Source organism: Oncorhynchus tshawytscha, linkage group LG06 (assembly GCF_018296145.1).
Source record: "Oncorhynchus tshawytscha isolate Ot180627B linkage group LG06, Otsh_v2.0, whole genome shotgun sequence".
In the NCBI taxonomy this organism is placed as follows: Eukaryota; Metazoa; Chordata; class Actinopteri; order Salmoniformes; family Salmonidae; genus Oncorhynchus; species Oncorhynchus tshawytscha.
This window is the reverse complement of record NC_056434.1, coordinates 52,082,060-52,099,426: the sequence shown is the minus strand read 5'-3', so window position 1 is coordinate 52,099,426 and position 17,367 is coordinate 52,082,060. Positions and strand designations below refer to the sequence as shown.

General features: G+C 42.5%; 1 protein-coding gene across 2 annotated transcripts; it reads right to left on the bottom strand.

The window, feature by feature from the left end:
• Positions 1–5,991: 5,991 nt before the first annotated feature.
• Positions 5,992–17,358, bottom strand: ldhbb (lactate dehydrogenase Bb). Of its 2 annotated transcripts, none has more exons than XM_024424179.2 (8): positions 16,886–17,358; positions 13,711–13,847; positions 12,968–13,085; positions 12,544–12,717; positions 11,898–12,071; positions 9,179–9,296; positions 7,819–7,942; positions 5,992–7,601 (listed from the first exon to the last, which is right to left on the bottom strand). In XM_024424179.2, exons 2-8 carry the CDS (start codon positions 13,837–13,839, stop codon positions 7,434–7,436), a joined length of 1,005 nt encoding a protein of 334 aa, XP_024279947.1. In that variant the 5' UTR covers positions 13,840–13,847; positions 16,886–17,358; the 3' UTR covers positions 5,992–7,433. The 2 variants fall into 2 exon arrangements, with proteins under 2 accessions (XP_024279947.1, XP_024279946.1); XM_024424178.2 differs by lacking the exon at positions 16,886–17,358 and adding an exon at positions 14,403–15,527.
• Positions 17,359–17,367: the final 9 nt, after the last annotated feature.

Sequence of the window (17,367 nt, the reverse complement as noted above, 5' to 3'; positions counted from 1 at the left end):
TTGCCCTGTGCGCACAACGGGTCACAAATGGGTACATTTATTTAAGCTAGTCCAGGACACCAGGTGAGTTGAATTGACACATTTTAAACTATTCCTTCCTAAAGTGAAAATGTCCACCCACCTGGGGCACTGGGCGAGCTAAAACGAATGCATCCAATGCTACAGATGTCTCCACAACCCAGATATTGATGGTCTCACAGCAGCTGGGGTTTGTCACTTTCTACTTAATGTATTAAGAGGTCTGTCAGAGAGATCTTTTACTCAAATGTATCTTTTGTAAATACATAGTTGAAATAGTGTGTTTTAAAAACAAATGTGCCTGACAATTTTTTTTTAACACAAAATTCAGATTAAAATTCAGTTGCCCATTATTTTGGTTACCATGACTACAATAACATATTTGTGACTTAGGAAGAGGGGTCTCAAAGGAACATAGGGGGTTTAAAGTGTGTCAGTCCCCAGATCTCAACCCAATTCAACACTTATGGGAGATTCCGGGGCGGCACCTGAGACAGTTTTCCCCATCATCAATAAAACACACAATTATGGAATTTTCAGGGGATTTAGTTTCAGGCTTTTTTCCCCCCCACCTGGCTACGTTAAGCATTGAAGCGGTTCTGGCGACCCGTGCTGGCTCAAACGCACTATTAAGACACTTGATGGTTCCTTTATTTTGGCAGTTACCTGTAATTTGAAATCGGACATTCAAGGAATTGTCAAGATTTGCAAATTGAACACAGACAACCTGTGAAAACAATCATCCACCTGCCTCAATGCCAATGTATTCATTCTGAGAAAATACAAATAGGAAATAATTATGGGGGGGGGGGAAATCTAACAAAACATAGGCCACATTGATCAACCGCCCTTAGGTCCACACATTCTCAAACAGAAACGTGTCTTCCTCGTCAAACTAACGATGCCTTCGGGGTCAACTAACAGGCATTCACACCGAGCGAGTAGGAAACATTTTTGGTCTCGTGCACCAGTGTACAGAGCGGTTAGAATACACCCCTGTGATCATTAGGAGGAACACACTGTAATCCATGTATAACACGGGTTATACATGCTGTGAAAGAGAGCGACCCGGCTCTACGTATTTGCTGACCTAGAGTTGACACATAGGGAACTTAATTACTACACATTGACAAAGTATATGGGGATGAGAAATGGGAAAGGTAGATTCTGTATAAGGAAATTAAAGGCAATGAATATACTGTACCTATCCCAAGAGCAGTAATAAAGGATTGTATGAATATCTTCTCTGAACGTTTACAGGTTACAAGCTATACAGAGGCAACATGCATAATGCAACAAACTATTAAGAACAATATATACATGCCACACAACCCACTTTGGGCATGCAAACCATCCCACAAGTTCAGAGATATGAGTGAGTCCAGTTGTTGATGGGCAGAGACAGAGATGTTGCTCTGCCACTGCTTGAGGTGGACTGCATGTATTGGGTAACCTGTATACTCAAGAGGATGGGCAGATGTCCGTCCCCCTAGTAACATCCCTAGCAACCTACCAGGACACAGTCACACAGGTCAGTAGCCCCATTTATACCTGGTTCTAACTTGCATAATTTGTCCTGACCTTGTCGACATTCTGATTGTCTACTCCTGTATAAAAATGTGGACACAATAAAGGACACACTGTGATGAGAACATCGTGCCCACCTTTCTGAGGTGGTCAAGACGCGTCTGGATATCTTGCAAGTGTAGACATATCTACACAGAGAAAGAATTTAAATCCTCATTATTCCACCCCAAAATTGACAGGTGGCACCATTGACTGATTACATCAATATGTCTTATAATAAATACATTATTTCAAAGGAATAGCTGTGAAATAATTTGCATAAAGGAAGGGACCAGAATCTGGTCACAATGCAGAAACAGTGGATGGTTGAGACACATTTTAATACCATGTGTAGACACATTTATGGAAATGTGGGCACAATCCGAATGTAGACAAGATCAGGACAAAGGACCCATGTTAGCACAAGGTACAAACAGGGCTAGAGCGTTTGCAAGGCAGGTTTATGGTACCCCCTAAACTCTAAGGCTCTGGTTGTGGGGGATAGGGAGTAGAGTGGGCAGCTCAGGATTGTGAGGTGCTGAAAACAGTCACCAACCTTCAGGGAATTCGTAACATGCTCTATGTTTTCTATGTAATGAAACTCCTGTGTTCAGAGAGGTCGAAACATCACATCTTAGTGCCTTTCCATGACGCAGGGCAGAGTTGGTTCGGAAGAAAAAAAACGTATTTGTAAACTTTTAACTCTGAATCAGATATTTTGACCTGGTGGATGAACTTTGTGTCTAGAGTGATGAAAGACTCGCTGTTAGCGCACGGTGGCTTACGTATTTACGCACAAGGTGTGAAGGAATGTCCCCATATATTACCCAGTTCATGACTAATGGGGACCAGGGACAGTCAAGACAGTTAATAAGAAGCCATCAACTTGTACAGTCGGGGCCAAAAGTTTTGAGAATGACACAAATATTAATTTCCACAAAGTTTGCTGCTTCAGTGTCTTTAGATATTTTTGTCAGATGTTACTATGGAACACTGAAGTATAATTACAAGCATTTCATAAGTGTCAAAGGCTTTTATTGACAATTACATGAAGTGGATGCAAAGTCAATATTTGCAGTGTTGACCCTTCTTTTTCAAGACTTCTGCAATCCGCCCTGGCATGCTGTCAATTAACTTCTGGCCACATCCTGACTGGTGGCAGCCCATTCTTGCATAATCAATGCTTGGAGTTTGTCAGAATTTGTGGGGTTTTGTTTATCCACCTGCCTCTTGAGGATTGACCACAAGTTCTCAATGGGATTAAGGTCTGGGGAGTTTCCTGGCCACGGACCCAAAATATCGATGTTTTGTTCCCCAAGCCACTTATCACTTTTGCCTTATGACAAGGTGCTCCATCATGCTAGAAAAGGCATTGTTCGTCACCAAACTGCTCCTGGATGGTTGGGAGAAGTTGCTCTCGGAGGATGCGTTGGTACCATTCTTTATTCATGGCTGTGTTCTTAGGCAAAATTGTGAGTGAGCCCACTCCCTTGGCTGAGAAGCAACTCCACACATGAATGGTCTCAGGATGCTTTACTGTTGGCATGACACAGGACTGATGGTAGCACTCACCTTGTCTTCTCCGGACAAGCTTTTTCCAGATGCCCCAAACAATTGGAAAGGGGAGAAGTGGCTTCTTTGCTGCCCTTCTTGACACCAGGCCATCCCCCAAAAGTCTTCGCCTCACTGTGCATGCAGATGCACTCACACCTGCCTGCTGCCATTCCTGAGCAAGCTCTGTACTGGTGGTGCCCCGATCCCGCAGCTGAATCAACTTTAGGAGACGGTCCTGGCGCTTGCTGGACTTTCTTGGGTGCCCTGAAGCCTTCTTCACAACAATTGAACCGCTCTCCTTGAAGTTCTTGATGATCTGATAAATGGTTGATTTAGGAGCAATATCCTTGCCTGTGAAGCCCTTTTTGAGCAAAGCAATGATGACGGCACGTGTTTCCTTGCAGCTAACAATGGTTGACAAAGGAAGAACAATGATTCCAAGCACCACCCTCCTTTTGAAGCTTCCAGTCTGTTATTCGAACTCAATCAGCATGACAGAGTGATCTTCAGCCTTGTCCTCGTCAACACTCACACCTGTGTTAATGAGAGAATCACTGACATGATGTCAGCTGGTCCTTTTGTGGCAGGGCTAAAATGCAGTGGAAATGTTTTGTTGGGATTCAGTTCATTTGCATGGCAAAGAGGGACTTTGCAATTAATTGCAATTCATTTGATCACTCTTCATAACATTCTGGACTATATGCAAAATTGCCATCATACAAACTGAGGCAGCAGACTTTGTGAAAATTAATATTTGTGTCATTTTCAAAACTTTTGGCCACGACTGTAGATGCAAATACCATATTTAGTAGAGAGCAACTGAAGAAAGACATCATATAGAAATTAAAGTAAGTAAATAATTAGCCTAAATATAGGGATAATGAAGTGCTTTGATATACTGTATCAGAGAACTCTTCTAGGCTTAATGCATTATTGAATGTTATTTTCATTAATAACCGGTGGTTGAAAGTATAACAAATGGCATGATTATTCTAATTCTCATTTTGTAGGAACATGTACCCTTTTACGCATGTATATTGGTTTGCTAGGGTGCTTTTACAGTAGCATAAATATTTTCCTCACAATACATAATGATATAAAGACATTCTATTGTTAGTTCAGACCTCAACGACTCTTTTGCTCACGCTACTCTTGGTTACATTAATGTCTCATCCTTGGAGCGCGCCACAGGCAACCACATTTTACGCGCATTCTACAGACCGCTCAAAACTAGAATTTTGGTTTATTAAAAGTGCATTGAATAGAAGTTACAATAACATGTATTGTCTGTACTTAGTTTCAGCGGATAAACTGGACTCCTTGGGCGATACTGTACTTTAAAGGCGCGCGTAAGAAAGAGCTTTCTCTTTTTATGCATAAAGTGATTGTGTAACGTCTACGGTTGTCCTTATCGTTAGGCAATACAACTGTGTGCATTTGTTCCATATGTGAATGTTTAATTAATGTGTAGTGGCCTTGTGGTTAAGAGTGTCCGCCCTGAGATTGGGAGTTCGATCCCTTTGCCAAGTCATACCAAAGACTGTAAAAGTGGGACCCAATGCCTCTCTGCTTGGCATTAACGAGAAAGATTGCTGGTTAGGCCCTGCGATAGATTAGCGTCCTCTTCAGGGTCAATCTGCCTCGCGCTGAACGGCTCGCTTGTGCAAGGCTAATTACATTATTGTTGCCAAAGTTATAGGAATTAAAGGGATTTTGATAAATATGTGTAAAGAGTGGTCCACCAGTTGTATGAAAGGTTTAGCAAAAATATTTTAAAAGGACAGTCCATGTATGGGTCCCAATTTGTTAGAGCGAGGACACCATCGTTTCATATCAGAGGGCAGAAAAAGGGACGCTTTACAATTAGGTGAGCAATGAGCATGATTCTCTCCCCGTTGTAGCGTCCTCCATAGCACGTTTGTCCCATCATTTCAAATCAGCTGAATATGTGTGTAATGTATGTGTCTCTATACATTATATGGCTCGATATGAGTCGTGTGTGTCTCTTCAGGGACCCGTAGTGAAAACACAGATTGGTCTCCGGTTGCATCAGCTCTCCTAAAACTTCTGTCATACATTTGTTTTCTTTCCGGTCAGGGAAAACTCAGATCTATATTTTCAAGACCAACCAATGTGGAAAACCAACTATGTTGAACGATGATTTGTTAATGTGAGCATCTTTATATGTTCTGTTGATGCGTCTAATACCAATTGTTATTTTTGAGCTCATTGAATAAAAGTATATTCCATAACTTGCAGCAAATGTCATTTATTAAGAGAAAGCATGTAATATAGAAATATTTGATAGTCCAATTGTATTGACACAGTCTTCCGCTGGACTCGTTTTTAAAGGGGCTTCCCCTCAAGTCAACACTTACAGGTGATTAGAAGACGGAAAAAAACATGTCTACGCCTGTCCTCAGACTACTTACAGTAACTCTAGTGACACGGGACTGTCACGCCACCATAATTAACAGCAGTAACATCACTCTGAACACCATTCGGACCCACTTCACCTTGGTCACACGATGTTTACATTCTCCTCACGGTGAGGTTGCCACATCACACTGATGTGGGATGACATGACAGACACGTTTCTACTGGCCAGACTGAGGGCACATGCTATGGTGTGTTGTTAGGACAAGTACTGTGACACTCCAGTACATACGGCAATGTTTGACACCTGAGCATAAATGAAAAAAACTGATGCTGTACATAGTATATTGTGTTTGTACATGCATGTATGAATTTTTAATGAAAATACAGAAATGATGCTTTAAATCTGAACCAAATAAATTGTTGATTAATAATGGTTTCAATCATTCTGAAAACAAAGATTGCGGACTTTGTTCATTCCAACAACAATAAAAACTTTTATTTTACACATCCAACATGATTAACAACCCTTAAATAATCCTTCACTTTAAAAAGGGAAAAATGACTGAAGCATTTGATGATCCCACATCTGAATGACATGGTTTTTATATAGCCTAGCACTTTTCTAGGTATTTGTATAGCACTTTTTCAGGGAAACAAAGACACTTCAATCTGCACCTTTTCCCAGTTAAGCAGCCATGTGCAAAGTAAGCCTAACACCTAATGCTCTTGACCATGAGACCAAACACCCAGATGCCAGGAAAGCTATGAAGATTACAAGTGTATAAGATACCAGCAGTGACACCGTGAAAGTGTATTTTTGGAACCTGTGTCATTTTTTAACTGTGTGGCTCAGTTGTTAAAGGGCAACTGCACTTCCTGATTATCTCTCGTTTTAGATTTGGTTCATTAGAAATGTTAGCGGCCATGACTGAATTCAAACTGGAGTTGGTTTCGGGGTCTGGTATGATGTGGGTGTCTTGTGTGTGTTTGCAGGTGGGAAGAGTTAGTCAAATGATTTAGCCAATTAGCTTCAGCCAGCTGGTGTGCGACTATGGCAAAGTTGGTTTCTCTTTGGATAGCCTATCTCCGGGGCTAGTTATGGACTGTCAAACAAATGACAATGTAAAATACCATATTTTCACGTTGAACACCTTTTAGCTCTCATCAAATGCTTTCAATACATGTCTATACATTTATTTAAATTATAAATTAGAGATTTTTAAGTCATTGACATTTTTAGCTATTAGAATTTTAACATATTGGCCCATGTGCATTGTGTAATTTACTAATGGTCCCTAACTAGCCCAATATGGATATCCAAAGTAAACCCAAATTTACCATAGGCATTAAGATTGGATCATTTGCATCTTAACCTCCTGAATTGATGATTAATTGTGTGCTGCCAGCTGTGGGCAGGAATGAACCAAACCCAACCTTAATTTACGTTGTGATGCAGTCACAACCACAAGTCACAACATTTTGGATGAGAATGACTTTATGACCAAAATGATCCCATTTACACTTTGTAGTAAATTTGCCACATAGGCGGTTTCATAAAGGAGAAGTTATTTTTTAGGGGCAGTTGCTCTTTAAGAGCGAGGCTAGCAATGCAAAAGCTGTGGGTTTAATTCCCACATGGATCAAAAACACATATTGGAACTATATGCAATCACTGTACTGTAAGTCGCTTTACATAAAAGCGTCCGTCTGCTAAGTGGCATATGTTGAGTAATAGGTGATAAGGAGAGTTGGGGCTATGTCCCAATTATCTCTCCTTTCTCCCAAAGTGTGCACTTGATTTTAGATTTGTGGGAAGTAGTGAACGAATGCACACTAAAAGGAGAGAGGAGATATTATTGGGACACACCCGAGGGGTTGAGTGGAATGTGGCGCCCCTTGGTGTTCTGTTAGCGTTGCTACACGTCAGTCAGGTCCTTCTGGATGTCCCACAGTGTGTCAGCGCTCTGTTTTATCTGGCCGATCTCGTCGTCCGTCAGGGTCATGTTGACCACGCTGGCCACGCCCCCAGCATTCAGCACGCACGGCAGGCTCAAGTACACCTCGTCATCGATCCCGTACATGCCCTGTCGAGCAACGGCATCATCTCCTTGAGTTTTGTGCATAGGTGTGTACATGTCTATATGCCTGTTTGTTTATCTGTTACATATCTGTCGTGTAAGCATTTACATACAACAGACTGTGAGTTGTCAGGGAATAACCGCACACCTCCAGTGGTGTGAGAAGGCACAAGGCCAAGTGTGCGTGTGTGCATACAGTACGTGTATGGAGTGTGTCTCTCACCTTCACCATTGTGGAGACAGGGTGGATCCTGTTCATGTTCCTGATGAGGCTCTCAGTGAGGTCAGCTACACTCAGGCCAATGGCCCAGTTAGTATAGCCCTTCAACTTGATCACCTCATAGGCACTGGAACACACAATTACATTTATTTTAATTTTAGTAGCCTTGAGGTTTGAGAAGCGTGCCAGTAACCAGACGGTTGCCAGCTCGAATCCCAGGGCTGACAGGGGAAAATCTTGTGGAAGTGATCAGACTGCAGTTGTGCCCTTGGGCTCAATATATCCAGGACTCCATTACAGTGAGAGAGAGCCAAACAGGTATGAGAATGACTCAAATACACTCTTATAAAAAAGGGTTCCAAAAGGGTTCTTCAGCTGTCCGCACAGGATAATTGTTTTTGGTTCCAGGTAAAATTCCATGTAGAACCCTCTGTGGAAAGGGTTATACATGGAACCCAAAACGGTTATACTTGGTGCCAAAAGGGTTTTACCTGGAACAAACAAGGGTTCTTCAAAGGGTTCTCCTATGGCAGCGTTCCCCAAACTCGGTTCTGCGGATTCCAAGGAGGGCATGTTCTGGTTTTTGCCCTACCACTACACAGCTGATTCAAATGATGAACTCATCATCAAGCTTTGATTATTTGAATCAGCTGTGTAGTGCTGGGGAAAAAACCAAAATGTGTACCCCCCCTTGTGGTCCCCAGGAGGACTGAGCTTGGGAAACCATGTCCTGATGACTCCTGGCTGTCCCCAGTCCACCTGGTCGTGCTGCTGCTCCAGTTTCAATTATTCTGTCTGCGGCTATGGAACCCTGACCTGTTTACCGGGCATGCTACCTTGTCCCAGACCTGCTGTTTTCGACTCTCCCTCTACCGCACCTGCTGTCTCAAACCTCTGAATGCTTGGCTATGAAAATCCAACTGACATTTACTCTTGAGGTACTGACCTGTTGCACCTTCTACAACCACTGTGATTATTATTTGACCCTGCTGGTCATCTATGAACATCTTGAAGAACAATCTGGCCTTAATGGCCATATACTCTTATCATCATCTCCACCCGGCACAGCCAGAATAGGACTGGCCACCCTTCAGATCCTGGATCCTCTCTATGATTCTTCTAGGGAGTTTGTCCTAGCCACTGTGCATTGCTTGCTCTCTGGGGTTTTAGGCTGGGTTTCTGTATAGCACTTTGTGACATCTGCTGATGTAAAAAAGGGCTTTATAAATACATTTGATTTGTCCTATGGGGACAGCCGAAGAACCCTTTTAGGTTCTAGATTATACTCTTAGGTGGGGGAAAGTGTTTACAACAAAAGTAATAGAGGTAATAGTTTGTGTTGGTACAGTGCTGTGTACATTACCTGTCAACCACCTGTTTGTGAGTCTCCTTCCAGTTCTCCTGGTCAGCATCAGTACCGATGTCAGGGTTCAGTGTCTGCAGGTTGACACCTGCTACGTTAGTGCCGCTCCACACAGGGACTGGAACACACACCCACTTAACCTTATTACCCGTTATCTCCTTAAAGGCCCAGTGCAGTCCAAAAAACATGATCCTGTGTTTTATGTATATTTCCACACTGAGGTTGGAATAATACTGTGAAATTGTGAGAATGATGATAATGCCCTTTTAGTGTTAAGAGATGTTTGGAAAGACCGCCTGAAATTTCAGCCTGTTTTGGTGGGAGTGAGTTTTGGCCTGCCTAGTGACATCACCAGGCGGTAAATTAGTTAATAGACCAGTAAGAAACCTCTGCCCATAACAGCTAGTTTTCCCCTCCCACTCACAGACAGTCCTAGAAAATTATTGCTAAGAAGCTATTTTGGACCATTTGAATTAAAAACAATTACAGAAAAGGTACTTAATTGATACCCAGAAATGATTTGATATTGAGATTAAATAAAATAGCTGCATTGGACCTGTAGGACCCAGACAGCCCAGATAACAGATCTCTGTCCCTCACCTTTATCACAGTAACCCTCAAGAATGGGGTCGCTGCTACTTATAGTCTAAGAATTCAGTAGCACATTTGAATGGAATACATACGTTTTCAGACTTCCTGGGTGTGTATTCGTTAACACTTTTTTGGTTACTACATGATTCCATATGTGTTATTTGATACTTTTGATGCCTTCACTATTATTCTACAATGTAGAAAATAGTAAAAAATAAAGAAAAACCTTGGAAAGAGTAGGTGTCCAAACCTTTGACTGGTACTGTATGTATGTTTGTGTTTATGGTTAATAATTAGGACAAATAAAATAAATAAAAAATTATATTTGAAATTCTTCAAAGTAGCCCCCCTTTGCCTTGATGACAGCTTAGCACACTCTTGGCATTCTCTCAACCAGCTTCATGAGGTAGTCACCTGGAACGCATTTCAATTAACAGATGTGTCTTGTTAAGTTAATTTGTGGAATTTCTTCCCTTAATGCGTTTAAGCCAATCAGTTGTGTTGTGACAAGGTCGGGTGGTATACAGAAGATAGCCATATTTGGTAAAATGGCAAGAACAGCTCAAATAAGCAAAGATAAACGACAGTCCATCATTACTTTAAACATGAAGGTCAGTCAATCCGGAAAATGGCAAGTTTCTTCAAGTGCAGTCGCAAAAACCATCAAGCGCTATGATGAAACTGGCTCTCATGAGGACCGCCACAGGAAAAGAAAAGACCCAGAGTTACTTCTGCTGCAGAGGATAAGTTTATTAGAGTTACCAGCCTCAGAAATTGCAGCCCAAATAAATGCTTCACAGACTTCAAGTAACAGACATCTCAATATAAACTGTTCCGAGGAGACTGTGTGAATCAGGCCTTTCGTCGAATTGCTGCAAAGAAACCACTACTAAAGGACACCAATAATAAGAAGCAACTTGCTTGGGCCAAGAAACAGGAGCAACGGTCATTGGACCGGTAGACAGCTGTCCTTTGGTCTGATGAGTCCAAATTTGAGATTTTCGTTCCAAACATCCGTGTCTTTGTGAGATGCAGAGTAGGTAAACAGATGATCTCCGCATGTGTGGTTCCCACCATGAAGCATTGAGGTGGTGGTGTGATGGTGCTTTGCTGGTGACACTGTCAGTGATTTATTTAGAATTCAAGGCACACTTAACCAGCATGGCTACCACAGCATTCTGCAGTGACACGCAATTCCATCTGGTTTGCACTTAGTGGGACTGTCATTTGTTTTTTAACAGGACCATGACCCAACACACCTCCAGGCTGTGTAAGGGCTATTTGACCAAGAAGGAGAGGGATGGAGTGCTGCATCAGATGACCTGGCCTCCACAATCACCAGACCTCAACCCAATTGAGATGTTTTGGGATGAGTTGGACTGCAGAGTGAAGGAAAAGCACCCAACAAGTGCTCAGCATATGTGGGAACTCCTTCAACTGTTGGAAAAGCATTTCAGGTGAAGCTGGTTGAGAGAATGCCAAGAGTGTGCAAAGGGTGGCTACTTTGAAGAATCAAAATATATATATTTTAAATTTTACCCCCATTTCTCCCCAATTTTGTGGTATCCAATTGTTAGTATCTTGTCTCATCGCTACAACTCCCGAACTGGCTCGGGAGAGACGAAGGTCGAAAGCCATGCGTCCTCCAAAACACAACCCAACCAAGCCGCACTGCTTCTTAACACAGCGCACATCCAACCCGGAAGCCAGTCGCACCAATGTGTTGGAGGAAACACAGTGCACCTGGCGACCTCGTTAGCGCGCACTGCGCCCGGCCTGCCACAGTGGTCGCTGGTGCGCGATGAGACAAGGATATCCCTGCCAGCCAAACCCTCCCGAACCCGGACGACGCTAGGCCAATTGTGCGTCGCCCCATGGACCTCCCGGTCACCGCCGGCTGCGACAGAGCCTGGGCACGAACCCAGAATCTCTGGTAGCACAGCCCTAGACCACTGCGCCACCCAGGAGGCCTCTCTAAAATATATTTAGATTTGTTTAACAGATTTTTGATCTTCACATGATTTCATGTGTTATGTCATAGTTTTGATGTCTTCACTACTATTCTACAATGTAGAAGTACCCGTCAAAGCTTTTGACTGGTACTGTACGTATGCACGCACGCACTCACCACTGGTGTCTCCGTGTTCTCCCAGGATCCATCCGTTGAAGCTGGTAGCATGGATGCCCAGTTTTTCAGCCATCAGGTAACGGAAACGGGCAGAGTCCAGGTTGGTACCGCTGCCAATGACACGGTGCTTGGGCAGGCCGCTCAACTTCCAGGTCACGTAGGTCAGCACATCAACTACAGCCAGGGAGAGATTTCTGGGGTTAGACTTCCATAACAAGTCGTTGGATGAACACTACTGTATCTGGTGTGTGAGTTTGTATCTGTGTTAGTGTGTATCTACGTGTGTGTAGCTGGGATGTGTAAGCGTTTGCAGTAAGTGTGTGTAGGTACTACAGTATATGTAGGTGTGAGTGTCTGCAGAGCCATATATTTACATATCTAAATAAATGGCTCTGAGTCTATGGTGTCTGTGTGTGAGAGTGTACTTGGTGTGTGTATATTTAGGTGTGTATGTACCAGTGGAGGCTGGTGGGAGGAGTTATAGGAGGACGGGCTCATTGTAATGGCTGGAATGGAGCCAAACATGCTTTCCATATGTTTTATACCGTTCCATTAATTCCATTCCAGCCATTACAATGAGCCCATCCTCCTATAGCTCCTCCTACCAGCCTCCACTGGTATATACAGTATGCATATGTGAGTGTACCTGGGTTGGAGACCACGATGATGATGCACTTGGGGGAGTGTTTTATGATCTGAGGGATGATGTGTTTGAAGATGTTGACGTTCCTCTGAACCAGGTTCAACCTGCTCTCTCCCTCCTGCTGACGAACGCCCGCAGTTACCACGACGATACGAGAGTTCGCCGTCACAGAGTAGTCTGACCGTGGGAGAATATCAAATCAATGAGAGTACTGTATATCATTTGTGTCTAGTATTTCTTTCAATAATTTGTCACATCATTAATAGAATAATGCATTCATACATTTCCCTTTCAACCTTTTCCCATCCCCCCTTCATACACTTCCCCTCTCAGTGAGAGTACTTAATTTAACACACATACATTTGACATGCAGATTGTGTCCATCTTGGTTTTATGGTTTCCTGGTGCCCAATTGCTACACACTCACCTTTGCTGGCGACTATCTTGGGCGTTTTGAGGAAGAGGCTGCCATGCTGCAGATCCATCATCTCTCCCTTCAACTTGTCCTCCATCACATCCACCAAGGCCAGCTCATCAGCCAGCTCCTGGAGAGAGAGAGAAAGAGAGGGGGGGGTAAGATGTGATGAATGTACAATGACTGCAGTTATTCTTTCCACCTTCACTTCAACATGATGGGCATTTGGAGAATAAAACCATGTTTCAACCATTGACCCATAATGTCTTTGCATGACTTCAAAAATAAGATACTCCTAAAACTCATTGGCCACATTGCTGCAGCTGTCATCCCGAGAAATAATTATGTTGGTAAAACTGCCTAGGAATAATACCCTCTTCATAACAGATTATAAACACAATTATAATCCCTTCTGAGCTAATATCAGTCTAAGCAATGGTAGTCAATTACACATATTCTGCATGTGCATGTCTAAAAGCCTGTTTTATAGTTTAGCAACAAAGTACTGAACATGATAATAACACTGTAATAAGGAGGGAATGGATGGACGTGTAATATCGAGAGAAGATCAGTAGGCAGAGAGTAAACTTGCCTTGAGACATGACAGTAGACTCCTATGGCATCTAAGGGGTCTACAGCCATGTCTCAGAGTAAAGAGTAATCCAGTGTCAATGCAGTAGACTAAACACCATAATACTGTAGCTCTAGGGGGTAGTAATCTGACAGGAGTATAAACACAGCAGGTCTGGTCTTACCCTGAGCAGGATACTGACAGCACAGGCCATGCCGACCTGGCCGACCCCCACCACTGTCACCTTGTTCCTGGCGGGCTCAGGTGTCCCACTGAACAGGGGAGTGATGAGCTTCTGAAGGATAGAGGCCATGTTCAATGCTATGAAGAGAGAAAGGGGAAAGAGGTGGAGAAACAGAAGTGGTCTTTCACATGTCCAAAGACATACGACAAAATGGTCATCTGTTTGCTTTCCTTTCCCTCTGTTAGCTTCGTTGGTAGATCGTGGCTCTTGCAACGCCAGGATAGTAGGTTAGAGTCCTGGGACCAACCAAACATAATTTTAAAAAAATGTATGCTAGGATGAATGTAAGTCTCTTTGGATAAATGGCATACATTATAAACCCTATCAACCAAGCTGGCCAAACACGTTGGTCGACCTTGGTAGGGTGAATTTAGGTTTCACTAAATAAGTAATGCATTCATGAAAAACAGCCTCCGTTGCTTTAAAACGGCAGGCTGGCAGCACTGCACGGGGATTACGGATGAAGGTTAAATACATTTGATTCTACAGCTCGTAGTCCTATGTGACTTTCACCTCCTACACCCGTTTCTTACACACACACCAACATCTGAGCCCCAACCCTTATAACCGAGCAGAGCTGATACTAGCAGGACACCCTGAACTTCCCCAGGTATAATACAACAAATACTTGCTTTGTTTGACGATGCTCCGAGCTGCGAGATATAAATACCACCATGTAATCAACATGTCAGACTAGACGAGAGCTACGGTGCCTTCCCCCTGCACCCACAACACCTCACACAACGGCTGTATCCAAATCCAGACAGGGCAGGTGGGAGGAATCAGATAGGTGAGCTGCAGCACTGCAATCAGGGCATGTGACACAGGCCTAAAACGAGGGTGCACTACAAAAAGCGCCACAGTGACAGCACAGAGCTCTACTGTAGTTTGCTGCTGCGCTCCCTCTCCCCCTGTGCTCCAACGGCCTGGTGAAGGCTCTACTAATCGGATGCCAAATTTGACTGCAGACTGTTAAAAAGGAGTTATCCTGTAATCCTGTAATGTCACAGGCTCAATCTGGTGCACTTGTCCTGCTTCTCTGATGACTATAGACGATATGTATCCAGTATATGGGCAGTGCTAAACAAACGAGGATATATGCATAGCGCATAATGTGTGAAGAGGGTTTTATTCCTAGACAGTGTTACCAAAATAATTCTTTCCCGGGATGACAGCTGCAGCAATGTGGCCAAGTTATGAGTAACTTGTTTTTTAAATCATGCAAAGACATTATGGGTCAATGGTTGAAATACAGCTGATTCCTCAAATGCCCATAATGGTGAGGTCAATAAGAATTAAGTACAGGGTAGTGCCGCAAAATTGTCAATCTATTACAAGTGAATGTTGAATGACGTCCTCCTGTCACGGCATGCATAAATACATTGGGCGATAATGCGCTTGATCCTTATCCGCTTGGCAAGGTCATCAGTGTAGGCCAGGAACAATACATTGTTTCCATTATAATATTTGGGATTACTAGAAAAACAAATATAATTGTCCATGCCGTAAAGATGATACTAGGCGGGCCAATACAATAGTCATATGAATGAGAAGGGACGAACACCGTTAAATTTGCGCAATCCATAATCTCTTGGGTATGGCACGTCGCCAACACATTCAATTTCAAAACAGTCCCACTTTCGCAAAACAGACAGACAGTCGTTCCATCTTCGCTCAATCTGCTAAATAGACTATATGGCCGAGGGTAGACGATATCGGAGATCAAATAAGGGGATAAATTGGCAGAGACGCATAACTTTAAATAGATACCCAAAGAATATGACGAGGCGCGAGTACATATTTTAATCTTAAACTTTATACACAATTTTAAGAGTATTTTGTTTGGATAGGCTAGAAAATTCTAGAATGCGATGCGAATTTTATTTAGGCCTAACACAAATATTTCAACATCTCAGCCAATTTCATCTGGGTTTATAATAAATAGGCTTTAGTCTATTAATAATCACCACATTTTTATAAAGCACGATACACTAATTGTCCATAACATGACATCCAAAACTAATTTGAAGGAAAACATATTCAGTACACACATCCCTTTTCCTTGATAAAAAATTGCCCTCTGTCTCAGAGAGAATGTACCGCATGGGATTCTGGTTGCTCTTGTCAATACGTGACTGCCTTGTCCCAGGCGGAAGCGGTCGCCCAAGAGTAATGGATGCGACAATTAAGCCGTGCCATAAAGTACTTGAGTAAAAAATACTTTGAATTACTACTTAAGCAGTTTTTTGCAGAATCTGCATTTGACAACTTTTACTTCACTACATTCCTAAAGAAAAGAGTGTACTTTTTACTCCATACATTTTCCCTGACACACAAAAGTACTTGTTACTAGCATGTCAGGAAAATGGTCCAATTCATGCACTTATCAAGAGAACATCCCTGGTCATCCCTATTGCCCCTGTGGCACTCACTAAACACAAATGCTTTGTTTGTAAATTATGTCTAAGTGTTGGAGTGTGCCACTGGCTATCTGTAAAAAGGAAAAAAAAGAAAATGGTGCCTTCTGGTTTAATATAGGGAATTTTAAATGATTTATACTTTTTCAATACTTAAGTTTATTTTAGCAATTACATTTACTTTTGACACTTGAGTATATTTGAAACCAAATACTTTTGCTCAAGTATGATTTTACTGGGTGAATTTCACTTTTACTCAAAAAATGTTCTATTAAAAAGGTATCTCTACTTTTACTCAAGTATGACAATTGGGTACTTTTTCCACCACTGCAATTAAGTAGCCTTAAGATAGTCACACCTCACATACCTTGTGTACTGTGTTCAAAATTCAATGTTCCTTTTTACCAGTCCTTCTGTATTAGCTTTTTTTCTTGCCAATCAATGACATACCACAATTAATCAACCAATAGCCTAAATATCCAGGGTCAATAGGCAGATTGAAATTGCAGCAGTGCATCATATAGGCTCAGGTAGCCCATGTACAAATAGGTATTGCACACCATCATCATTGGTTAATAGTGCATGCTTCACATACTTTGACACCCAAACATCACTGGTTATTGGTATTGGACCCTCTCACCACTGCTCTTTCACTTGTTCCAAAATCTAAATCAAAGTATATTTACAGTAAGTCTTACCCTTGGCTTGTCGTCTTCTCTCCTAGTCCTCTCTCCTTGCCTGCTGCCTCCTGAGTGCAGGTAATCAACTCTAAGCCCTAAACTTCCATCCCCCACAGGAAGTGTACTGCCTCTAACGGGTGACCTGACATGTCAGCTGTTCATGTACTTCATCACCATAAGACACTCTTTCAAATACCAAAATGCTGTCACCTCATCTGTACTGATCTGAAAACCCACCCTAATGATGAACGTCCACCAGTTTTCACCTGTCAAGCTTTTGTCTAGGGACTCATCTTTCTGAAGGATTCAATCCCCTCCTGGATCAAGATCCCAGTTGTCTCTAAGTTGTTTTGAGCAATTAAAAATGGAACGCCTTGTGCGCACTTCCGGTAATACCATATACCCCGGTATGGTACACAAACCGGATGAAAATCTAGATACCACCCAACCCTATAAATATGTAGTTTTAGGTGATGGTGCAAAAAATCTGACTGTTGAAA